This window comes from Bolinopsis microptera, chromosome 1 (genome assembly GCF_026151205.1).
Source record: "Bolinopsis microptera isolate Bmic1 chromosome 1, MBARI_Bmic_1.0, whole genome shotgun sequence".
NCBI classification, from domain to species: domain Eukaryota; kingdom Metazoa; phylum Ctenophora; class Tentaculata; order Lobata; family Bolinopsidae; genus Bolinopsis; species Bolinopsis microptera.
The window spans coordinates 3,811,536-3,836,759 of record NC_087072.1 but is presented as its reverse complement, the minus strand read 5'-3'; the positions used below and the strand labels follow the sequence as shown (position 1 = coordinate 3,836,759).

Sequence of the window (25,224 nt, the reverse complement as noted above, 5' to 3'; positions counted from 1 at the left end):
GTGTAACTTATCAGTTGTTTGTAACCCGACTTTAGAAAAATTTACGAGTTTTGCTGCTTTGAATATAGTTGAGTGGTATGCTTTTGCAATTGAACACACTTTCTGCAGTTTGCAGTTTGCAATTTGCAGCGCTCATAGCTACATCGGAGAGTTACAGGCAGTTGTAGTAACTAAGTCATGAACATATATATATTGCTTTTGTATTCCTCTTTGTTTCCTTAAGTATTTTTTGACTAAGCAGTTGTAGCTTTGGTAAATGTTTATTTCTTGGTAAGCTGACTGCTGAGGCACTTGTGCTTGTTGGCTGCTTTGCCGATATTTGTTCCGTCCTCCTTGTTAACAGCCAAACAGTTGAGATCGACGTTAGTTTTTTTTGCCGTAAATCATACTATGTTGAAGCATGTCTAATAAATTTTATAATTTCATTGAAAATGACCAAAAGTCATAATTGTTAGTCATAACTTAATATCGCTATAGCAGGGTGCATTCGCGGACCATATGAACCCTTAAGTTTGATGTTAGATATACAGATGACTGCCGATATCGAATCGGCGCCTGTCAAGGCTCCCATGGGGTTCGGTGCTCGTGCTAAGAGATTTGAAGTATGTGGCATACATCCTGGTAAAAAATATCCCGGCACATTTGTTCAAGTTTGTTATGACAAGAAGTCTATGGCTGAAGAAAACCGTCGGCTGGGACCTGGGTCATACAATATTGCACAGGGTGGATTTACTCACGACACCGTCAAAAAAAGATCCTCAGGACCTGGTTGGAAAGAAGGATACGAAGCGGAGATTCAAGCGAAAATGCCGCACCTCCTTAATCGGGAACAGTTTGAGAAGCAAAAAAGACAAAAAGAAAATCTTGGTCCTGGTACCTACAATTCCAAAGATATGTGGGAGGAGCTTGACTCACGGCCAAAAAGCTTACATGGCATCTGCTCGACTCTTGAACCTAGGTTTGCCCCGACATCACGAGATCCTCCTAGAAACTTTGTAATTCCCGGCCCAGGGACATACGGAAGCGGTGGAATTCCTGGTAAACTTCTGGAAGATAAAGAAAAAGAGAGAACGAGCACCGTGATAATGAGAGCATCTGACAGTAAACCAAGGATGCTCCCTCAAGTTGGGTGTGATCTTGGCCCCGGACAGTATGAGTACAAGAGCTTTACCCAGAACCTCATTGAGAAAGTTACAAGCAAAAAGGGGCCTTACGATTTATTTAATGTCTCTCGTTCTAAGCCAATAAACACAGGGTATTATGCTCAACCCTCTCGTATGAATCTGGGACCTGGCCAGTACCCAACCACGTCTTTCACTGACAAATGGAATGACCCTTACTGGTACAAGAAAGGAAAGTTTGGTAAGTTAGAGCACTATCCGTTTGCTCCCACAGAACGTGTTTATTGCAGCACATTGTCTCAATGTCCACGTCGTTCCACTGATCCTGGGCCAGGAACGTACGATATCGCAGAGATGAGCGGTGTTAAGCATATCACAAAACCTAAAGTTGGATTTAACATGTCTTCTGAGCGCATCGACCGGCGAGCTCGCACTTTCTTCATGGGACCAGCTGGAGGGAACCCGTGTGGAGTTGGGCGCTACGAGATAGAGAAGTCTAACAACAGTCTACAGAAGGGCTGCACTGGGCATGTGTCTTCATTCAAATCTAAGACACAAAGATACGGTGCAACTGGTATGGCTTCTAGAGACCTGATGTTGCAGGAAAGAATGAGAGAAAAAGATGTTCCTCTCAGTACTAAACAGTTCATTCATCCTGCATTTCAATGACTTTAACTAACTTTTGTGGTGGTTTAGATCTTAAAATTAGAGAATGGATGAGCTCTTATGAGTGCTGCTTAGATGAGCATTTTGATATTTCGATCGGTTAAAACGATGAAAACTTGTTCCACCCTAACATCTTAGGGTTACTATATTTTCTTTTCTGCAGATCATAGATTTTCATATGTTATCATATATAATTTTCATTACTACCTCATGATTTTCAACAACTGTAACTCTGAGAAAAATTGTATAAAGCTCATCATTCGGTTTTTGGCATGAGTGCAAAAATGTTTATACCACTTGTTTTTTCCTCAGTGATGCATGTGTCGATGGTTGTGCAGTAATTTTGAAAATTCTGTGAACAGAAATCTAGATTTTTGTTATGTATAACGTAGCAGCTATAGATTTTATCTATATGTTATGTATGTAATCATGGCGTGATAACAAGGGTATACTTACTTTGTGGGATTTTGTAGATTATTATATCCGGTCTTTCTTCTTTAATAAGTTATTGAAAGTTTCTCTTATCATTTCTATTGATTGTATGTAGTATCATCTGTAAATAATGATGTAGATTTCGTTTTTATGAGCCGATTTAGTTTTGAAATGAATATTAAAATGTTTTAATGATGCATGCGAGCAAGTTCGGTTTGAATTTGTAGAAAATCTAATTTATCATCTGCATGCACTGAATAAGATGGAATGAATATGTAGAATGTAATGATCTTGATTGATGGCTCTTCAAAAGTTTTAAAGGATTTTACTGCAAAATATATTGGTATTGTTTTACTGTGTCATATCGTCACTTTAATTATCCTAATTTTGTTTTGAAGAAGCTATAAAATTGATGATCAAATGATACAAATTGTTGTTTGTTCATAGTAAGGTTCTTAGAAGATTGTATGAAATAAGTTGTATTCAAATTATGAACACCTTTACAAATCACAGTTTTTAATACTGAACCCTCACTAGATGGCACACAATAGAGTGAAAGTAGTGGTGAGGGTGAGACCCACTAATAACTTCGCTCATAACTACATAGAGATTTTAGAGGACAGCAAGGTTGTAGTGCACTCTAACAAACATCCCATCGGACACATCAATAACCAGGTACATTACTAAACATATTTGATTAATTAAAACATTTTTTATCAAGTAATTTAGTATTTTTTGTCAACTTTATCTAATTTTGTGGTCAAGTTTGAATAGTGATAGAGTTTCTATTGATGAATTTATTTTGATAACACTTCTTGTTGATATTTGTGGTGATTTGGGATTAGCTCGCACTGCTTGAAGAATATATTTGTTTGTCAGAGCCGTCCAACAAGTCACACTCATGTGCAACTTTTCAATCCAATATTATCTGCTTGTTAATACCGCTCCACGAAGCGTCAACTGGCCATTCATCGTGTGATAACGTAGTGTGTTCTACTAGCTGATATTTTAGCAATCAATTTGAAAATGTTCATATATAATAATATATGCCATGCACGTCATGTCAAGTGAGAATATTGCATGATATCACTGTAATGCCACTGTATAAGAATTGACCACATGCCATAAAGCTATTTAAACTGTGTCCTCCTATTCAGGTGTCAGACTGGAGCTTTCCAATGGACAGGGTTTTCCACAATGCTGCCCAGGACTCTGTTTACAACGACTGTGTCTCACAAATAGTAGACAAAGCTCTCGACGGTAAAAACCTTTCTTTAGATAAGTCCTGATGTGTATATTGTAGTATAGTATAACGGTCTCAGAAACATATCTATTCACGTGACTCTACTCATTTGCGCTGCTTCGAAGAGTACTTCAAATTCCACCACATAGATTTCCAGCTTATTGACCAAAAAACCTCCTCTTATAATAACAATTGTTGCAGGTTATAACGGTACAGTCATGGCGTACGGTCAGACCGGAGCCGGTAAAACCTTTACCATAACCGGATCAACTGAGAACTTCCAAGAAAGAGGAATGATACCACGTGCACTGTCCCACCTGTATCAGTCTATCAACTCCATGATAGAACATTCCGTTATAGTAAGGTTCGTTATCTTTTGCGTGGCAATATCTTTTGTGTGGCAATATAATGTGGCAATATATGTGATAGTTCGTGACGTCTTTTCGGGGGAATGTGACAAAATCTTGGAGCAATTTCTATGACTTATTTAATATCTGCATTTTCAATCTTGTTTAATTGTTGCAAAAATCTTCATAATAAGAGAATATGCCCTTAGGGTATCTTACATGGAGATTTATAACGAGATTCTGACTGATCTATTAGCCGATGAGAACGAAGAACCAAAAACACTCACTATATCCGAGGTAAGTTTCAGCTGGGCCAGGCCTTATTTTGTGTTACCGAATTGCAGAGAAATTTACCATCTGCAACTTGATACATGCAATTCTGCAGCACTTGTTGATTTTATTAGGAAATTGCTACTCACTTGTTCTCAACGTATTATACCGAGGTATTTAAGAGCGAAAATCACAAAGTTAATTACTGAATTGGGGCTAATTTAGGTTGTATAAGATTAGGTTGGAAAGAGTTATGATTTCATCTAAATTGCACTGCATAACAGGACGCTGGATTGACAGTAGTAAAGGGACTGAACGTGAGGTTAGCTGACAACGAGGAAGAAGCGCTGAATCTGCTGTTTGAGGGTGAGACAAACAGGGTTATAGCAGAACATGCTCTCAATCACGCCAGTTCACGGTCTCACTGTGTCTTTACTGTTCACATAGAGGTTAGAAGGATTTGTACTTATTTTACATATTTTATTTTATATCATGTGTTTCATGTTAGCTTCGTTAGTTTCATGATCTCTACGAATCATCGCATGCCTAAGACTGTTTTATTTTCTGATAGGTTTATTGTATTATTTGCTGGTCTATGTAAAATTAAATATTGTATACTATACCATGTATAGTGTATATTGTATATTGTATACTGTATGTACTGTTTAGTGCTGTTTATATTATACCTCTGGTAATACAACTTATACCGTGACTAAACTGTGCGAAATTTCAGAGTCGTTCCAGAACCCAGTCTTCATCTAATTTCACCTTATCAAAACTTAACTTCGTGGACTTGGCCGGTTCAGAGAGACTTGGCAAAACTAAGGTATGTTTTATCTAGTAATTTTTCATTTAGGATAACATCATTAACATAATATTAGAATGAAATGTGGATTGTGATTGTGTTTGTGTCAAACTAACTATTAAATATTGTTAAACTATCAGCTTACTTTGAAGGGGATACATTTCAGTGTATGTGTTATTTAGGTAACCAACACAATTCAATCTATAACATTAGCGTACGTGTGATATTAAAAACAAACAATCTGTTGCCTGACGAATATTTATGTTTTCAGAGCGAAGGTCTGACTAAAAAAGAAGCGATGTACATCAACCAATCATTGACTTTCCTGGAGCAGGTGAGGCCGCTTATTTGTTACGAACTATAAACTAATAAATAGTTTTCTGTCATTTGGAGTGCGCTATATGCAACTAGTATAGACATTCTAGGTGTGATATTTTGCAGCTGGTATACAGCTGTCTGCACAACCCCACAAAGTTAAGTGTGGCCCAGTGGCCAGTGCCCACACCTTCTTAACTTGAGCTACTGTAAACTTTGGTATCTGGTAACACTTTGTTACTATGGTACCGGGATAATCCAACACATTACAGTTGAATAGAGACACCATTCTGTTGAGTGTTCTTGTCATGACAATACTTATCATATGCTATCATAGAACATAGAATGTAGCATAGATAATATATGTCCAATTACTTAAACAAGAAGTCAATGGTTTTTAGCCATTTGTTATCACTCCTGAGTCCGGGGATGGATAGGGTATACCCACAAATAAACACTGATCGAAACATGCACTCTATATTTATGAGCTTTCAAGTGATAACTAAAAAACTAGTCTCCTAAATATTGAACACTATGTAATGGGATTTATTTAACCGGTTTTAAGTTGCTATAATTTCTGTAGATCAGATACCAATCATGGGCTTTGTTTAAAGTAATAGGTCTATGAAACCAGTGGCTAAAATAAGAAATCTCAAACGTATAGAGTAATAGAGGAAGAATCCGTACAACCGAAAGAGTCCCGGACAGTCTCTCTGACTGCCTTTAAATACTACTATTCACGTGACACATATGCCGGTCACGTCATAAGATCTTAAACTAATATCATCAAAAAGCAGTTTGCTCCATACCCCTTAGTCTCTAGCTTTGTTATCAAAACACGTGATTCGATCACGTGATGTTATCTCATTTTAAACAGGGTTTATTTGTTTAATTACGTAAAGTATGATAAAGTATTAACACAGCACTATTTATGAAATATAAATAGTTGACACCCGTATCAGGTGATAATAGCGGTGGCGGATAGGAAGCGAGAACACGTGCCGTTCCGACAAAGCAAACTAACACACGTTCTGAAGGACTCAATCGGAGGAAATTGCAACACCGTTATGATAGCTAACATCTGGGGGGAGGCTGCTCAACTTGAAGAAACTGTGAGTATTTGACATGTGCAGTCTACTGTAACTTTTTAGTTTTTAGAATCACCATACTCGCCCTCTTTTATCCTAGTTAGTTTTCTATCCTTTGAAACCCAACCCTGGTTAGCGCCTACAATATGACGCTCACACAAATATGGTTTTATACTGTACAACTTCAATGTCCATTCAAATCATAATGGTTTTTTCATACTTTTTCTTACAAATAACTCCACAGATTTCAACTCTGAGATTTGGTACCAGAATGATGTGTGTTGCTAACGAGCCTCTACAAAACGTTCACTTCGATCCTGTGGTAAGTTGGACTCCTTGCTACGTTATTTATACACATAAACAGGCTTTAAACGATGGATAGCTTCTTCCGCAAACTTAAGCCCAGGTCCTATAGCCATAGGAACATTATAGACTGTAGAGTGTAGAGTCATATATCGTTATCTGGCTGATAAATAACTGAGCACTTAATTGCTCAATAGTGCCTCCGCTTACATTGCTTTGGTATTTGCTTTTAAGTTTGGTTTACCCAGTCTCACAATGCTACACGATTTTGTTACCGGCCAGATAAGAAAAGTTATCAACGATTATGACGTACGAATTTATTAAATTAGATAATAAATTAGTCTTTTAGCTATTAGTAATTGTATTGAGAAATATTTTGTTGGTTATCACTAATCAGGTTCATTACATTTCATTTTACCTATAACTTCCCGTCTTTCAGCTGCTGGTTAAAGAATACGAGCAAGAGATTAAGTCGCTGAAGATGGAGCTTGCCATGCACGACACTTTAGTATGCTCCTTAATTTACTAATTTTAAACTCCACTGCACTCGAGCCGGTACATTGCATGACTAAGTCTAATTTACTTTTTGCACTACCGTATCATCAATCATAGTCTAGACTTAAAGCCGAATAAACATTAACTTTGTAGGCAAACAGAAGCAATGTTTCTTACGAAACGTACACGGAGTCTCAGCAATATGATCTGCAGCAGATGATAAGGAGATATATATCAGGAAGTCTGACTGATATAGAGATTGTAAACCTTAGACAGGTGGGTCGAAAATCTTAAACTTTTTAGTTTTTTTAGTTTAAATGTCTAGAGTTTATGATGAGATGCATGAATCTCAAGGGAATAGATATTAGATATGTACAGTGTGTACGAACAATCCGATGACATCTTTTCCAAACACTCACATTTTTACAGGTTAAGGAGATTTTCAAACAGTTTAGGACGATCGTTCTTAGTCAAGAGAAGGAGATAGAGGCGAGAATGATTCAGAAATATAATATTGACTTGACCGCAGATGGCAGCAAAAGCTCAAGGGTAAGATTTTACCTGTTTGTTCGAAAAGTCCGTGGGTTAAAAACGAATAATTTAGAATTGCAGCCTTTTAACTTGGAGGCACATCTATGAACATTAGCCAAAATTCATCGAATTGTAAAACTTTTTTCATTGTGCCGTTTGTATCCATTTTGATTTAACGTTAGGAATCACATGTGCTGTGTTCGCGAACAAAAAATAACACGAACACGATTTAAGCCCCCATAATTTTGAGATTTTAAAAAGTGTTGGAAATAGAGTAATTACCTGCGAGAGACAGAAATGACCAGCGATGTCTAACTGTCCAAATTGCAGTCATTCCCTCAGTTCTAATATATTTCGCGCATATTATTATTTATTATATTGTGTTCTGGGCACCAAATGAGCGCTGTAAGCCTGTGCTGCATCGCCTCGAATAGTGTCCTCGATATTTGTGACCATTTTGTGACCATTAAGATGCTTACTAATAAGGGCTTTCATAAACTTCATGATCGATTTACTATATTGAAACCACAAGACATGCATAAAGCGGTATTTTGCACAATATTTATTAAACTTCGTTCATTTTGTTTATTTTCGATCATTATAGCTCATATTACTCATTTAGATTTTTGCGACCACATCGGGATTAATACTAAGTGGCACAAGTAGAATTTAAGTGTATCCCACGCAATCGGCTCAAAAAGGGCATAAATTGAGCATGATCAAAATCTATGCCAAATCAATCAAATAATAATGAAATACTGATAGTTGGATAATATCCGATTGGAGGAGACAAGGACAAATGAAACAGGAAGTTAGGAATGTAGGCAAATTTTCGGCGTCGACGCCATTTTCAGGCTCAATAAATTATTTTCCCAACTACAATTAAATACATTTATTGAGCCTGAAGATGGCGTTGACGCCGAAAATTTTCCGACTATCAGTATTTCAATCGACTAATAAACAGCGAACTACTCCATCATTTGAAATAATAATGACACAAACATCATCAAGAATATTTCTACAAAAACTCACAAATTAAAATAGAATATTAGGTACAAAAGTCCCAATAAAATGTAATTCTTGACGTTCGGAGGAAGTTTGTTCCCATATGGTCGAACTCTCTCCGGAAGAAAGAACTTGTGGAGATTCTTGATCCTATTACTGCATCGACCTAAAACCGATCCAAAATGAAACCATGGCGAACAATCCAAAATTATATATAAGATACTAGGATCTATTAGATGTCAATCTAGAATATTACCTAGTAATATTCTGAGTTATGCACATATAATAGAACATTTTTTATTGTCTTGAATTGTGACTTAATGGAAAATTATCCTTAACAAGTATCTGGAGGAGTTGTTCTAGCAAAATTGTAAGCGAAATTGTAAGAATGTCGGCCCGGTTTATTTTTCAGAATTGTAAGCAATTGTCGCCCCAGTGGCAATATCATCGCCTCGCATGCAGGAGGTCTGGGTGCGAATTCGGTCGCAAGCGCTATTTTTCATCCGAACTGTAACAATGTAATGCTGAAATCTTATTAGTCATATTTGAGCCATGTCGGTAAATTGCTTGCCTGGACTATGAAAGTTTATCAGTTCAACATTTGGTTGTCGAAAATGTTTCAAATGAAACATTTTCGACAACCAAATGTTGAACTGATGATGATCATCAGCGCCAAAATCTCATTAAACTGCAGGTGAGAGGTGTTCTGGCGAGATTGTAACATTTGCGCACGGACCTAACTTATGCGCCAATTTCTATCTGAACTGGGGCGACATTCGCTTACAATTCCGAGAAGAAAACATCTACTGGGGTCTGGGAGGATCTAATAAATACCTTGGTACCAAATATTGTACCGATTTCGAGATATTTTCTTGTGTTTGAAGTGATATCTCAAGTTTGGCACATAGAAATTCGCCCAAACTCGCACAGATTGTTCCTATTATAGTTATCTTACTATCTGGAAAGTTTAAAGAAAATGTACCACTAAGATATCGAGATAAATGCCTTCTGTTGCTTTGCGCATATTTGGCAGCCGCGAAGAGATTCTAATGAACAAATCTTGTTTCACGTTGCTATGTTTTGCTTCGTATCGACACCGCGCATCATAACGCGTCGTAACAGCTAGCTGAAGGATATTATCAGAAAACGCATGCATACATGTGAAGCGATTCCGGTACAATAGTTATTGCAATAAGTCTTAAACACGGTTCACAAGTATGTATCTGTCTCTTCAACGAACTTTTAGAATGTTTAGGATACAAATGTGCGTATAAAAGCCCACGCAGACAAAAACCCACTCGAAGAAAATAAACCCCACAACGATTAAACATACATATTTTACATACATTCTGAGCACTTAAGTTCAATTTTCCTCAGAGGGGATCAGACGCTGACGGTGGAGTTGGTGAAACAGATGGCACTGGTTTCGGTCTCGGTGTAGCCCCTCCCACTGCCAAGCTGGAGAAGGCAGCAGTTGTTGAAACCAGGAAGCTCAAGTCTCGCAAGACTCCCAAAGAAAGGGTTGGGTCAGGAGGTAAGAAATCCTCTCAACCTCCATCGCCACAGGAAGAAGTTCCAGAACTCCCTCCACCCATCACTCCCGCTCTCAGTTCCATACCGCCTCTACATCCACCCAGGTAATGTAGTAACACAGAGCATTTGGATGCTCACCATTTCATGAATTATTTATAATTTGCATTTTCAATACTTCTTCATCATATGCAGGTGGAAGTTTTACGCCGTTGGCTATGTTCCAAATCACATCTACTTCATTTATCATTAACTCGTCAACTTCTCCTCACGCTCCCACCCATTCCACCCACAGCACAGCTCAAACTCTTCACAAAGATTACTGTTCAAAACGCCAATCAACCGGAATCACCACCAACAGCTCTTCAGTAAAGTTTAATAAATATTCCAGCTCACCCCCTACTAAAGCTGATGCATTTGAAGAGTTCAAACGGGAGCGTGGCAGTGAAATCAACAGAATATTCGTTGAGAATAAAAGTTAGTTTCAAGTTTCGACGAAACTGATGTTCTATGTTCTTTTGAAATAGTATATAGTAACTCTATATATTAATTGCAATTGGTTGCTGCTATGTTATGTTCCTGTCAAATTAATCATGTAAAACTTAACCTTCATAGAAACTCTCGGGGATAAGAAGCGAAGTGCTAAAGAATTGGCAGCAGTTATTAATAAATCGAAGAAAAAGATAGACTCAACTGCATCTCTCCTTGCAAACATGAGGGCTGAACGTATTGCTGAAGGTAGATAACTAGAACTGTATTCTTTAAAACATTGTTAAGTTGAGGCATGGATCCTAAAATGTGTACCTAAACCAATCATCAAAGATACGATAGATTTGTATAAATTTGAATATTGAATGTTGATTTTATGTCCTTTTTCAGAGGGAGAAGCTGCTGAGAACGTATACGAAGAAGAGGAGTTCAAACTGTTGACTGAACTTAAAGAGGTTAGATCATAATTCTGATTTATAATGGATTTGAAAGCTCCATGCATGACTTTTTAAATATGGGATAAATTTTTTTTCGTTTGTGACTCCAAAGTACTTTCTCCAAATTACGGCACCTAACACTAGTATTAACATCTTCACCCATTCAGCTGAAAAAAGGATACAAAGAAAACCACGGGGAGTTGAAGAGTGTACAATCGGACATATCGTACTGTCAGAGACTGGTAGACCAGGCCAGACAGAGATTAGTGCAAGAGTTTGATATGTGGTATCTGGAGTCGTTTGTTCAGCTTGGAGATCAGACCAGACCTAGCACCACAACTGCTCCTCTGACTGCCATGGCTCCGTCACCTTCACCACAAACTGTGAGTCTTCCTGATGTTTAAATAAACGACCAATACAAAAAAGCCCCTGTTCATGCGACGATTTTGCTACAGAAACAAATTCTATGATTTAAAAAAACTAAACAGCGAAAAACTTCATCGAGGTTAATAACAGTAATATTATACTACTATATTACTAATATATGATCAAATTCAGTCTGATTTCAGTTTCTTCTGTATAAACCAACCACAAAACTTAAAAGATGTCCTCATTAATATAAAAAGAAAACAACCCAAAACAACTAAAATTATCGTTAAAAGACCTAAAATATCCAAATTGTAAACTTGTATCACACTCTGTTTCATGATAACTTTATTTTTCAAATAATCCGCATTCCCAAATTTTAACAAATAGTTGCAGTAAAACAGAACTGCTTGTTTTGAACCATTCGGATCATCAAGAACTGCTGATGCTGATCGAGCTAAGTTCGCTTTAATGTCATCCCATTGCTCAAGAACGTTCTTGACCGAATTACTGGAAGTTTCCTCAGACATTTCCTCTCTCATGAGCATAGCACCGAACTGGTTTCTTACCACGGATACAGAGTTTGAGAACTGATCCGCAAATAGTGGGACACATAGCATGGGCACTTGGTACAACACACCCTGAATCCTCTGCTTGTTCCCACATTGGCAAATAAAGAGGGATACCATTCCACTGCCCAAGATATTTTCAACGGGCAAATTTGCTGAATTAAATGTTTGATCGTTGATGAAATGAGACGGCAACTTTTGTCCTACAACACAAAATCCCTCTTTCTGTAGTGACTCTAAAATGAGTTTTCCGACAGTCTGATTAATCTTCTTTAGTCTGCTCTTGTACGCTACTTCTTCCAAAACCACCATCACGACACGTCTATTCCCGCACTCTTCTACGAATTCAGTGAAATGTTGCGGTACTTTGCGGGGAGTCTTGAAATTGAGCGAGGCGATGTTAACAGAGTTCGGGGGAGCTAAATTAGAGAAGGAAATTGCAGGATGGTCGTTAACTAGATACAGGCTAGTCATGTTATCTAGTTCGGTTAAGCTGCCCACTCCTGCCTCCTCCAAATATCCTGTAAACAGGGATAATATCCTGGGCACCACCTGCCATGCAAAGTAACCAATCTCCCACAGAGTGGTGAGTCTGGTATTGAAGTCAGGTGGCGTGTAAGAGGTGTAGAGATTTAGAAACTGTCCAGCCTCACTTGTAAGAAGAGTTGGTAGATTCTGCTCTATCCGGGATCTGTGCTGATCTGCTATAGAGAGCACAGTTATTATCGGTATTTGGTTAGGCTGTTCCTGGTTTTGTTTCATTAATTTCCTTGTTTGTAGTGCTATTGGATGGAAGGCTGTCTCGTCTGCTATAATCAGAGAAAAATTTCCCGCTCTGATAATATCCTCCACCTCTTTGCTCATGAGGTAATCAAATCGTATCTTTAACTGTTCGATGTTGACCTCTAAAGCTTTGTTCGACCCCACGATGCTCTGAGTTATAAGTCTAGATGAGGGTCCTGCTAAAGCACCACTTGCTTCTGCTACTTCGTGGAGATACTCGGTTCTTTGTAGGATCTTCTCAGTCCTGCTAACATTTCCAACTAGATATCTGATATTATCTGGTATGTTGTCGTCTGTATCAAGAGCAAGGAAAGTGACATTGTGACCATGGTCCGCAAGTAGTGAGGCTATGTCAAGTAAGATGTTAGGATATACAATACTGTCTGACCAGGGTGTTGTTAATAAGACATTATCCGATGTCACAAATACAATGTTTTGCAAAAGGAGAAATTGAGAAAACCACATTAATAACATAACAAGAGAGTGAATTGGAAAGAAATAAGTGCGATGGTCAGATAAATGTTGGATTATCCAAATAGGTATTCAATAGCAATTGGAATTATCATCCCCTAGCCCTAATTAAGATATTAAATTTTCCTTGATTAGATTATCTTGTCATTGAGGCTAATTAACATTGATTACCAAACCTGAACCAATAAAAGGGAAGGGATTTCGTTCCATGCTTCTTCGAATAATAATATCCGTTCAGGCGTTCATTCTCGCTTCAAATAAGCTTGTTTAGAAGATGAAACAATCGCGATATGGGGTAAAAATACCCCACCGAGAAATAAACCCAAAGTTGTATCAATGATTATGAGAAGTGCAGAGTAGTGCACCCTGTTCTAAGATTCTCTTAGCAGTTGTAGGTATTTTTAAAGTCGCACAAATTGAAAGACATTTGTTATGACATAGTTTTATTGTTATTTTTATGACATATTTTGTGTTCAGGTTGAAGATAACCAGGAGAAGTTTGAGAGATTACAACTTGAGCTAATGATGGTGAGTTAATGAGTTATCAACTTGTTGGTTTATGTACAGTTTATTTACTACCTACATAAACTGTCTACACGTTAATACCACGGGTCAGGTTGCATTTATCAACTTACTGAGCTTTGAGGGACGAGACAATTTTGCCCACTATCTCCAAAACCGAACTTTTTCAGGAAAATCCAGAAAGCATACCTTATCTGAATGCTAAGAAAAAGATGGAAAAGAGGGTGAGTAGCCATTGCTACATGATTTCGTTTCATGAAATATGTTATGATCATTGATCGTTGAGTAGGTTTCTTGACCACAATAAACCATTAACCATTTATAATACGTCCACGTCATTGGCTCATTGCATCATAAGTTGTTGTTCTATAGAACATACAATTGGGGATTTTTAATTAAGCCACTGAATGACGACCAATAAGGACAAATCGTTATAAGTTATGATGAATTGGATAGTACCGCCAACTAATGGTGCACAAAATAAATCGAAGTGAGAAAATTGGTGGTGCCAGATTCTGATTGGCACTGCCAGTGTCACTGCCGACCCATTGTTTGTAAAAACCAGATTGATCTAGAACTGTTGATTGCGCGGCTTCTGTTTTCCTGCACTTATCACAGGCAGCGTAGGCGCGCGTAGTCACACTAAGTGCTGAAAAATCGTAGTTTCTATGTGATTCGTACAAATTGCTACCCAGGGGGTACTAACGAATTTGTCATGTGATTTCAATTAAGGCATACGTCACAAGTAACTTCGTTTACATTCTAGCGATGTGATCACATACACTAGACAATTTACCATGCAATGATTGTGATGTTACCTAGCTGTTGCCCTGCTGAAGCAAGCCAATCATTTTATCCCAAATTTGACCCGTTATCGGGATGGTTCGTCAAAATAATAATTGACATAGTTAATGTAATCATACTGATATGAGTCTTAACTCATATATTAGCTATAAATCTTAATTGCGGTCATTTCAGGCAATTTATCAACCGAAGATGCCCGGCAAAATCAAATCTACGGTCAGAAACGCACCTCCAACTGTAATGTCAAAGGTCTGAGCTTAACATGGACTAACTTCAGTACCATATTCTAGCAATTTGACTTCAACATTTTGAGAATAATTCAGATAATGCGGTCTTGCATTTTGAAGATTGGTCAGACTATAGATAGACTTTCCGACAACTGTCTATTTCTATACGTCTGTTATTATCATGCCGCTAAAGACATTGTTTTAAATGTTCTTCTTGTATCTGAAAAACATGGGACCACATATCAGTTGATGTCCCGTGAACAAATAGTTTGGATGAACAAATAGTTTGGATGATGGTTCGGGTGCAAATTGATATTTTTTAAGGGATCAAAAACGGGCACATTTTCACCGTGTTCAGTAATCAGTTATTAATTAAGGAACACTTTATTTATTGTCAAAACCCTTCTGATGGTATTGTCCAATTTATTTAAAGGCAGTTTTTATAATATTTGTATGCAGCCAGTGGACAGATGATTGTAAAACTGTAAATAATTGTATATAAACAAGAAGTGATGAATGATGATCAGTTTTTATATTAACAAGTCATTTACTTATGTTAACCAGTTGTCTGAATGTGTAAACCTAGAATAGACTCGCATTAGTGTACCCAGACAAAATTAGCGTGTAAGCGTTTCCCTGTAAGCCCAGAGAACAACACTCGACAATGAGCGACCCTGCGAAGTCTATCATATCCTGGTACCGAGGCCCGGGCCTAGGAGAGTGTAGTTATACTGTAGAAATGGTGTACATTAAGGTACCAATAATTGTTGCACGTTACGTCGGGAACAAATCCTCTAGTACAGAATTTAACAAGAAGCATGGTGTTCTGACCCCGTCATTTCAACTTTGCATCTTATCGAGAATATCACCGATTCTTATTAAAATACTAGGAGAATACTAGGAGAATTCAAATATTTCTTGTGATTTTAATTATAAATAATATATAACACATAATATATAACACTAAGCTATGATACTAAACGTGTAGTATGCTTAATTTTCCTAACATGTACATTGTACAGCTGTGATTGTATAACAAATGAAGATCACTTTTTGGAATTGAATTGGAATAAATTACAGAACTATCCAAATATAAAAATATATGAGTCTTTATGATTAGTAATAACTTTAAAATTGCATCTAAAACCTTGTCAACAAGTAGTCGATCTGTTAAATTTACGGTTAAAAGACAAATATCCTGATGCGGGTTTGACAGCCCCCATCAACATAGGCTGCTGAACTCACTATTCAATTTAGAGAATGAAATTAATTTTATTTTTAAAGAACTTCTACCACTTACATCATAAAATATATTTCCGTTTTAGCTGCGATCAGACAATTCTAATTGATGAGGGTTCTCAAATTTCCAACCAACAACTCTTACGCCTACTCCTGAGTCATGATTAGCTATAATAAATCCTATTCTTAAATTGTTCGACAAAGGAATTAATTTACCCAGAACATAGAAACATAAATTTGAACATCCATCACTCACTGTGAAAACAATTTAAAATCATCATGTAAAATAAGAGCAGTTAATCCATCACTGCCCTTATCTGGCGAATATCGTCTAATAAGTTGATTTTCAGATCAACCCAGTCCAGCTGAAATGTTAAAACACTATCGATCCCGCCTACACAATACACATCTTTATGACATGTGATAATATTCACTGATCTTGATTGACCGGGGTCAGTAGAAAGCCACCGAGTGTAGAAACCTTTTATTTCTCTTTTTCTCCAAGAAATCTATCACTGTGTCGATGTCTGAAGCCGGATCCTCTGTGTTTGACAACTGAAGAAATTGTAGAGATTCAGATTTCAAAAAGATGTAATGAAACAAACTTGCTAATTTAAGAGTTGTTTCCGGCCGGCAGAACGTACTAATGTGACGTATTCGTCGTTAGTAGGATGGAAAGATGGAAAAGAATAGAGCATAATAAATTTTAGAACAATGTGTTTATGAATGAAAACAGAAAATAAGTACCTTCTCGACTAAATCGTAGATAATGAAAGATCCTAGCGTGGCTTCTTCGTGGTTATCCCTTATCTCAACATTTACGACATGAACCAAGTTCATTGATACCTGCTCCCTGTCGTTCATATCTGAATAGTAGGGCAAATCAGCATTGCCCAAACGTTACTTTATCTGAAGGCAGGTATTGCACTAATCAATAAATTTCCTGTAGGTGCAAGTAAAAAACTGAGACTAATTAAAAGTAAGAGTTTTAAAACTTACATTCAAGCACCTGATCAAACACACGTTCTTGACACGTGACTATCAAGTCAAATTCCTCGTTACACCTCTGAAACTTCTCAGGCTTCCCTTTGATTCGCTTATTCCTGTCCAACATGTTGAGGAGCCCATTCTGTGTGTAGAAACTCATGTCTTTGTTCTGAAAATAGAATTTATTGAATTTCTTTGTTATGAAAATAGAATTTATTGAATGAATTATTTGGAATATTTTGAGTGTTTGGCAGGCAAACACTCTTAATAATGAGGGACAAAAAGCTGAATAAATTCTATTTTGATAAAAACCAAAGCAGCATTTCACACAACACTGTCAATAACATTAGTCCATTTTTAGCTTTCTAGCACTTTTTTCATCGGCTATATTTATAAACAATAACCTTTGCAAGGCTGCAAAATATTAATGTCAAACAAAGTCTCTTTACCCTAAGATCCTCAGCAATTTGCTCATAAGGAGTATTGAAATCGTACACGTTTGGCTTGTCAACAGTTGGTCCCGGTAGTTTCACTTTACTCCCAGTTCCGTACGATTTCGTCCTGAAACCCTTCTTACTGAAATAAAGAATAAGTTCTTAGGTTTTTAACATGAGGTAGTTAACTTTGAGAATAACTGACGGCATCTGATACCATAAACTTTGTCGAAGACATTCATTTCAATCTAAGATACCTCCAGGCTGCTAGTTATAAACGAATGGTGAGTAGTGGAGAGTAACTTGATACGCTACTAATTACACCCACACACAGTGCTCATTATACCATATCTGTAAAGTACAACTCTCTCACTCTCTCTCTCTTTTTCTCTGCTTCCTGATGAAGCTTTGTTGCAGGTATAAGTGTGGCTGTTAACATAAAATAATAACCCTTACATACATTCTGTACAATGAAGGTGTGGACTGAGGATATGTCAGAGGGTATACTTTAATCTTAAAGTATGGTGACAGTTACTGTAATTCAATAGAAAGGAAGTGACATCAGTTCCTGTCAGAAAGTTTAAATTTCCTGGTTTTTGTGATTTACATGAATACATTAGTCATACCGGGGATTTTGACATTGGAATCAAGCAATTCCGTTATTCTAATTTTAGATGTGGTTTCAATCCTGCATCTAGACTTCAGACGTGATGGGCAGTTTGTTGCAATGATGACAAAAATCGATCCAGCCTTCCAACCTTACTTCTTATTAGATAAGATAAACATTAAACATGTATGGTGTGAGAATCTGAGCTGGATTTACTAAGGAGTAATACACCTGCTTGTCAAAAACAAAGTCCGATTTCCTTTCACAATTACTGGATTCAGTTTACCGGAGAGTTTGATTTACATTGTAATTTCACTTTCACCCAGTAGACCCGGATAAAGTAGAGTCTACCTAAAATTCTGTGTTCCTAAAATATTGCATAATTCCTGGTATAAAATAATTAGAAAATGTTGGCTCCAATTACCTGAGGAGATGATGAGCCTCCATGCTTCTGTTCTGATTGCTGGAGCACACTACAGCTATGCTCAAGTCGTGTCTCATGATTGTTGTGAGCTATAATAAATATAAAAGCATGTTAATATCATCAAGCACTCAGGTGCGACTTGTTAAGTCGACTAATCAGTTGAGTAAAACATAACACTTTCAAGACAGACACATGATTCACAGTCATGTGAGAAAACGGATGAGATCATTGGGGCACGTGATTTAAGTAATTAAAGACAATTTATTATTTTAATTAAGTTAAAAGATGAGGTAACCTTCCATTTTGGCTGACTACATGACTAACACGTATGATTAGAATGTATGAGGGACACTCACAATACATTATTAATTGTATAGATAAATCCCTAGGTAGAGAACTATATTATGTAGAACTGGGCATATTGTACCCGCTTTATTTATATAAAGCCTCTGATTTGTATTTTTATACAAATTGTCACCTTTTGTAACACTAACAACATCTTTGTGTACTAGCAAAGCAGCACTAATTTCGGGGTTTTATCCTGTTTTTCAGCTGCCATGTTTATTGTTTTGAACGAAAATTCGAAAGATTTGGAAAACCAGACAGTAATTTGTATTGGTTTGAAATTGTTTTGCAATATTAATGTTTTAATTTTGCCCCATTTCTTCACTTTCTGGAACCGAAATCCGTTTGATATTGGGGGCGTCTTAAACTTAAAGATTGTGACGTTGGCAAACAACAAAGGTATCCCACTGATCACCAATTACCGTTGGTACGAGGCTATGGTGCCATTACCGGGTGGTGCCATCTTCAGTCTTCACGGCTGATGTGCAGTAGTGGCACACCGGAGTAGAAGTAGGGAAAATGTTACAAATCGAGCCATTTACGTGCCTTTAGTACCACCAATATAATACAGTAGGACTTCAGGGAAAGCGCAGATTGAGTGTTCATGTAGATCAGATGGTACCTTACCCCTGTGCATGTGATATTTTCCTGAACCGTTTTCGTCATCGATTTTCCGTTGCGCTAAAATTTTTGAATATTGCCTGGGGAAAACTGTAAGGTTCAGTTTTGCACCTCATTTGAGTGACCCTTGTAGACGAGCCAACTGTTTACTGCACAAATGTACACAGCTACCAGATTTAGTGAAGCCGGCACGACTTACGCACAACCACTGTGAACTACTAACATGCCTATCAAGAAAATGTACATAGCAATCGGAGAAGACTCCGTCCGTACAATCGTTATCTCCACCCCAAGTGGCGAAGTCTCAAGTGTATTTCAGATCACTTCTATTACAACGAATTGAGTGAGTGGACACGGCCGGAATTCATCCTCATTCACGGATTGCCAGCAGAAATTGATGTAACTAATTCTGAACCAATAATATCAGTTCTTTTTTTGCATTATGTTATAGTTAGTCTAGGCGATCGAAAAAAACCGACGAACTGTACAGCGGCAGTCGGTGTCCGAACCGAAGCAGGAAATAGAATCCGAAACACGGATAAATAGAAGAAATGAGACACAAGAATTGCTAATTAGGGAAAAATTCAGATTTTGAAACATTTACATTTGGTACCAATAAGATAAAGACAACTTCCTGCTATCAAATATTTTATCGATACAAAATAATAGAAATGAAAACTCCGAACCTGGTCGGACAAAAATTTACTTGAAATGTTGATTCAAATTACCAAAAGAAAGATAAATACCCTCCAGGCTAGGTCAAATAAACATACATCATGTTAACAATTAATTCATAAACCATGCCAAAATAAAATCTTGGGAAAAAAACAGCTAGACCAAGCCTGGTAAATTTCGTTTAGATTTAAGGAATTCTAAAATCTAGGAAAGTCAGTCACAAACAAAGATAACAAAAATGTTGATAAATGCAGTTCTCCAATTAAGTGCTCTTTTACTTCTAGATTTTTGGTAGAGAACGGATAGTAGACAATACCAAGTGGAAGTTATTGTCCTCCTCTCAAACGAAGAACCAAATGAAGTGTTGACTCCTTCTGGATGTTGTAGTCGCTAAGAGTGCGGCCATCTTCCAGCTGCTTACCGGCGAAGATAAGACGTTGTTGATCTGGAGGGATTCCCTCTTTATCTTGAATCTTTGCCTTGACGTTCTCGATAGAGTCTGAAGGCTCAACCTCCAAAGTGATGGTCTTTCCAGTGAGTGTCTTAACGAAGATCTGCATACCTCCCCTCAATCGAAGCACAAGATGAAGGGTTGATTCCTTCTGGATGTTGTAGTCACTGAGTGTTCGGCCATCCTCGAGTTGCTTTCCTACGGTGGTAGTCAGTTATAATAATACTTTTAATAATGATTTTGAATAAATGTGGCAAATAAATAAGTAGACAAATTTGTTTTGGACTTTGAATTTTGATTCTATTACTGAAACTTACCAGCAAAGATCAGACGCTGTTGATCTGGGGGGATTCCTTCCTTGTCTTGGATCTTGGCCTTCACGTTCTCGATCGAATCAGAGGGCTCAACTTCCAGGGTGATGGTCTTTCCGGTGAGAGTTTTTACGAAGATCTGCATACCTCCTCTCAACCTCAATACAAGATGAAGCGTCGACTCTTTCTGAATGTTGTAATCGCTGAGTGTTCGGCCATCCTCGAGCTGCTTTCCTGAAATATAATTTTTGTTAACTCTTATACTTTCTACAAATATAATTTACAATAATATAACAACTTCAAATATCGCATTTATCATGTCAGAAAAAGGATCAGTAGACCACAATTCGAAAACAAAAACGGTTTTCCAATTTTTAACTCACCAGCAAAGATAAGACGTTGTTGATCTGGGGGGATTCCCTCTTTGTCTTGGATCTTGGCTTTCACGTTCTCGATAGAATCTGAAGGTTCGACCTCCAGGGTGATGGTCTTTCCAGTCAGTGTCTTTACGAAGATTTGCATACCTCCCCTCAGTCTCAGTACAAGATGGAGAGTTGATTCCTTCTGGATGTTGTAGTCGCTCAGGGTTCGGCCATCCTCAAGTTGCTTACCGGCGAAGATAAGACGTTGTTGATCTGGAGGGATTCCTTCCTTGTCCTGGATCTTAGCTTTCACGTTCTCAATCGAGTCTGAAGGCTCAACCTCCAGGGTGATGGTCTTTCCGGTCAGTGTCTTTACGAAGATCTGCATACCTCCCCTCAATCGGAGTACCAAGTGAAGAGTGGATTCTTTCTGGATGTTGTAGTCACTGAGTGTTCGGCCGTCCTCCAGCTGCTTTCCTGAAATATAATTTTTGTTAACTCTTATACTTTCTATGAACATAATTTACAATAATATGACTACTTCAAATATCGCATTTATCATGTCAGAAAAAGGATCAGTTAAACACAATTCGAAAACAAAAACGGTTTTCCAATTTTTAACTCACCAGCAAAGATGAGACGTTGTTGATCTGGGGGGATTCCCTCTTTGTCTTGGATCTTAGCCTTAACGTTCTCAATAGAGTCTGAAGGTTCGACCTCCAGGGTGATGGTCTTTCCAGTCAGTGTCTTTACGAAGATCTGCATACCTCCCCTCAGTCTCAGTACAAGATGGAGAGTTGATTCCTTCTGGATGTTGTAGTCACTCAGGGTTCGGCCATCCTCCAACTGTTTACCGGCGAAGATGAGACGTTGTTGATCTGGAGGGATTCCCTCCTTGTCTTGGATCTTAGCCTTAACGTTCTCGATAGAATCTGAAGGTTCGACCTCCAGGGTGATGGTCTTTCCGTGAGTGTCTTTACGAAGATCTGCATACCTCCCCTCAGTCTCAGTACAAGATGGAGAGTTGATTCCTTCTGGATGTTGTAGTCGCTCAGGGTTCGGCCATCCTCAAGTTGCTTACCGGCGAAGATAAGACGTTGTTGATCTGGGGGGATTCCCTCCTTGTCCTGGATCTTGGCTTTCACGTTCTCAATGGAATCTGAAGGTTCGACTTCCAGGGTGATGGTCTTTCCGGTCAGTGTCTTTACGAAGATCTGCATACCTCCCCTCAGTCTCAGTACAAGATGGAGAGTTGATTCCTTCTGGATGTTGTAGTCGCTCAGGGTTCGGCCATCCTCCAACTGCTTTCCTGAAATATAATTTTTGTTAACTCTTATACTTTCTATGAACATAATTTACAATAATATGACAACTTCAAATATCGCATTTATCATGTCAGAAAAAGGATCAGTTAAACACAATTCGAAAACAAAAACGGTTTTCCAATTTTTAACTCACCAGCAAAGATGAGACGTTGTTGATCTGGGGGGATTCCCTCTTTGTCTTGGATCTTAGCCTTAACGTTCTCGATAGAATCTGAAGGTTCGACCTCCAGGGTGATGGTCTTCCCAGTCAGTGTCTTTACGAAGATCTGCATACCTCCCCTCAGTCTCAGTACAAGATGGAGAGTTGATTCCTTCTGGATGTTGTAGTCGCTCAGGGTTCGGCCATCCTCCAACTGTTTACCGGCGAAGATGAGACGTTGTTGATCTGGGGGGATTCCCTCCTTGTCCTGGATCTTGGCTTTCACGTTCTCAATGGAATCTGAAGGTTCGACTTCCAGGGTGATGGTCTTTCCGGTCAGTGTCTTTACGAAGATCTGCATACCTCCCCTCAGTCTCAGTACAAGATGGAGAGTTGATTCCTTCTGGATGTTGTAGTCGCTCAGGGTTCGGCCATCCTCAAGTTGCTTACCGGCGAAGATAAGACGTTGTTGATCTGGAGGGATTCCCTCCTTGTCCTGGATCTTGGCTTTCACGTTCTCAATGGAATCTGAAGGTTCGACCTCCAGGGTGATGGTCTTTCCGGTCAGTGTCTTTACGAAGATCTGCATACCTCCCCTCAATCGGAGTACCAAGTGAAGAGTGGATTCTTTCTGGATGTTGTAGTCACTGAGTGTTCGGCCGTCCTCCAGCTGCTTTCCTGTAACATGTCTTCTGTTAAAAATATCGCGAATATTATTTCAACTTTCCTCCCGCGGCCGTGGACGATTTTTCGGAGTTAATATTACCGTGATGAAGCTAGATCAGTTGTGTATGAGTTGTAGCATAAAGTTGTCATTGTAATGATCTCAACGACTAACTTCATTAGAATCACGTGCTGAGGGCACGCTATAATATTGGGCCAGATAATAGCTATTGATCTTCAGTACAAGAAGTGCTCTAGTAGAAGCTTATCGGTTATCACAGTATGTTGTCACCGAAATAGCTGTCCAGACGTTAAGTCTGCCAGTATTCGGGCAGATTAAAGAGTATTTCAAGACTTGGTGCCACCAAAGAAATTTCACAAAATTAAGCGCACTTTAAAAAACGAAGCTCACTGAAAATTTGTTAAAGAATTTCTTATGTAAGCCAAAAACTAGAAATGTAAATAAATTACCGGCAAAGATAAGTCGCTGTTGGTCTGGAGGGATTCCTTCTTTATCCTGAATTTTGGCTTTCACATTCTCAATTGAGTCAGACGGTTCAACCTCCAGGGTGATGGTCTTTCCTGTGAGAGTTTTGACGAAGATCTGCATACCTCCTCGCAGTCTAAGTACAAGATGAAGCGTCGACTCTTTCTGAATGTTGTAGTCACTGAGGGTTCGTCCGTCCTCAAGCTGTTTACCTGTGAGTTGGGCCGTGAGAACTTGAACAAAATCTCAAATGATAGAAAGGCAAAATCTCAAATGATAGATACATGTGCAGGAATTTTAACGGAACAATAATTGCCCAGAAATGTATGGTGATAAGAATGTGTTTAAGTGTGTTAAGTGTGCTATGTATTGAAAGAATCGATAATATCATCTCTGAAAATCGTTATTTCTATTTGCGCTGTGCTGAGATTCGAGTATTAGCATAAGATTCAAAGGTAATACATAAACATATTTAAGAAAAGATAGATGCTTACCAGCAAATATGAGTCGCTGTTGATCTGGGGGTATTCCCTCCTTATCCTGAATTTTGGCCTTAACGTTCTCGATAGAATCTGAAGGTTCGACCTCAAGAGTAATGGTCTTTCCAGTCAGTGTCTTGACGAAAATCTGCATATTTGATGAAAATGTATAAGTGTTCAAACAAAAACTTAAACGTACACAAGGGTAGTTGCGGTAGAATTAAAAATGGATGTTCGAGCAATTCTTATATATCTTCGAAGGCCGTGATTGGACAATACGAGCGTCTGACTATCACGTGATGTAACAAAAATACGTTGGTAGGTATATAGGTACAGTTTTGATCTGCGACCACCATTTCATGACATACTATTGCGCGCCGCGCATATAATTTGGTAAACTTGTCAACAGTCGATTTGCAATTGATTTTAAATTCGAATCTTAAATTCAACTGACTTTAAAAACTGTCCCAACTCGAAAATCATTTTATAAATATTTTAGCCCTTTTATAAACTTTTATGTCATTTGTTAGCATTCGTTACAGTATTTTTTGTTTTGGAACCACGCAATCATAATTTTAAAATTTTAAATTATTTATTTTAACCATAAAATAATTGGCACATTCAAAATCATTCATTAAATTTATAATCTATTTATGATATTATATAATTTTTAGTCAATCGTTCATTTGGTTTTTAAAAGTAACAGTAACATTTTGAATGCTGCCACCATTTATTTGGTGTTTTACCTTCGTTTTCAGTTATATCTTGGCATTAGGCTGCAGCCGCGCAATTTTACAGCTGCGCTGGAAATAATTCTAGCGCGGAGCTCTTCCAAATATTGCGGAGGTGTTGCTTG

General features: G+C 38.0%; 7 protein-coding genes across 11 annotated transcripts in view; 2 read left to right on the top strand and 5 right to left on the bottom strand.

Annotated features, from left to right (window-relative positions):
- The window catches only part of LOC134817750 (kinesin-like protein KIF9), a 94,649-nt gene that overhangs the window by 10,681 nt on the left and 58,744 nt on the right, over nt 1-25,224 (top strand). The window contains exons 2-21 of one of the 4 annotated variants that reach the window (XM_063827028.1): nt 2,757-2,894; nt 3,377-3,479; nt 3,664-3,826; nt 4,019-4,106; nt 4,364-4,528; nt 4,813-4,905; nt 5,156-5,218; nt 6,162-6,311; nt 6,532-6,609; nt 7,030-7,098; nt 7,239-7,361; nt 7,515-7,634; nt 9,999-10,258; nt 10,543-10,628; nt 10,767-10,889; nt 11,031-11,095; nt 11,245-11,460; nt 13,744-13,794; nt 13,959-14,012; nt 14,767-15,379. The exons of 2 other annotated variants lie outside the window; for them this stretch is intronic. In XM_063827028.1, coding sequence (XP_063683098.1) covers nt 2,757-2,894; nt 3,377-3,479; nt 3,664-3,826; nt 4,019-4,106; nt 4,364-4,528; nt 4,813-4,905; nt 5,156-5,218; nt 6,162-6,311; nt 6,532-6,609; nt 7,030-7,098; nt 7,239-7,361; nt 7,515-7,634; nt 9,999-10,258; nt 10,543-10,628; nt 10,767-10,889; nt 11,031-11,095; nt 11,245-11,460; nt 13,744-13,794; nt 13,959-14,012; nt 14,767-14,847 — 2,289 coding nt within the window. In that variant the 3' untranslated portion in view covers nt 14,848-15,379. Of the gene's footprint in view, nt 1-2,756; nt 2,895-3,376; nt 3,480-3,663; nt 3,827-4,018; nt 4,107-4,363; nt 4,529-4,812; nt 4,906-5,155; nt 5,219-6,161; nt 6,312-6,531; nt 6,610-7,029; nt 7,099-7,238; nt 7,362-7,514; nt 7,635-9,998; nt 10,259-10,446; nt 10,629-10,766; nt 10,890-11,030; nt 11,096-11,244; nt 11,461-13,743; nt 13,795-13,958; nt 14,013-14,766; nt 15,380-25,224 lie in introns of those variants that run through there. One more of the 4 variants, XM_063827017.1, reaches the window with a different exon arrangement.
- LOC134817765 (endoplasmic reticulum membrane-associated RNA degradation protein-like) overlaps nt 1-25,224 on the bottom strand; it is a 52,701-nt gene that overhangs the window by 14,805 nt on the left and 12,672 nt on the right. The gene's annotated exons all lie outside the window — the stretch shown is intronic.
- LOC134817807 (BSD domain-containing protein 1-like) overlaps nt 1-25,224 on the bottom strand; it is a 48,099-nt gene that overhangs the window by 10,214 nt on the left and 12,661 nt on the right. The gene's annotated exons all lie outside the window — the stretch shown is intronic.
- LOC134817827 (ciliary microtubule-associated protein 2-like) lies at nt 451-2,559 on the top strand. The gene has a single exon (XM_063827170.1). The coding sequence runs from the start codon at nt 516-518 to the stop codon at nt 1,788-1,790; it is 1,275 nt and encodes a 424-aa protein (XP_063683240.1). The 5' UTR covers nt 451-515; the 3' UTR covers nt 1,791-2,559.
- LOC134817793 (UDP-glucuronosyltransferase 3A1-like) lies at nt 11,550-13,365 on the bottom strand. The gene has a single exon (XM_063827124.1). It carries the CDS (start codon nt 13,267-13,269, stop codon nt 11,632-11,634), a length of 1,638 nt encoding a protein of 545 aa, XP_063683194.1. The 5' UTR covers nt 13,270-13,365; the 3' UTR covers nt 11,550-11,631.
- The window catches only part of LOC134817930 (RNA polymerase II subunit A C-terminal domain phosphatase SSU72-like), an 89,674-nt gene continuing 80,324 nt past the window's right edge, over nt 15,875-25,224 (bottom strand). Inside the window, exons 2-6 of the mRNA XM_063827303.1 lie at nt 18,511-18,598; nt 17,495-17,621; nt 17,058-17,214; nt 16,806-16,924; nt 15,875-16,613 (exon numbers count right to left, since the gene is read on the bottom strand). Of these exons, the coding sequence (XP_063683373.1) occupies nt 16,512-16,613; nt 16,806-16,924; nt 17,058-17,214; nt 17,495-17,621; nt 18,511-18,587 (582 nt within the window). The 5' untranslated portion in view covers nt 18,588-18,598 and the 3' untranslated portion in view covers nt 15,875-16,511. The remainder of the gene's footprint in view (nt 16,614-16,805; nt 16,925-17,057; nt 17,215-17,494; nt 17,622-18,510; nt 18,599-25,224) is intronic.
- LOC134826109 (polyubiquitin-C-like) lies at nt 20,042-24,610 on the bottom strand. Its single transcript, XM_063838384.1, is given in 9 exon segments — nt 20,042-20,569; nt 20,571-20,800; nt 20,920-21,147; nt 21,297-21,752; nt 21,902-22,243; nt 22,246-22,584; nt 22,734-23,417; nt 23,874-24,101; nt 24,384-24,610. Coding segments are annotated over 9 exon segments (2,724 nt in total). The 5' UTR covers nt 24,523-24,610; the 3' UTR covers nt 20,042-20,491.

Bases quoted from the DNA above. Each gene is read 5' to 3' on its own strand.
- LOC134817827 (XM_063827170.1), top strand. From the start codon at position 516: ATGTTAGATATACAGATGACTGCCGATATCGAATCGGCGCCTGTCAAG.
- LOC134817793 (XM_063827124.1), bottom strand. From the start codon at position 13,269: ATGTTATTAATGTGGTTTTCTCAATTTCTCCTTTTGCAAAACATTGTA.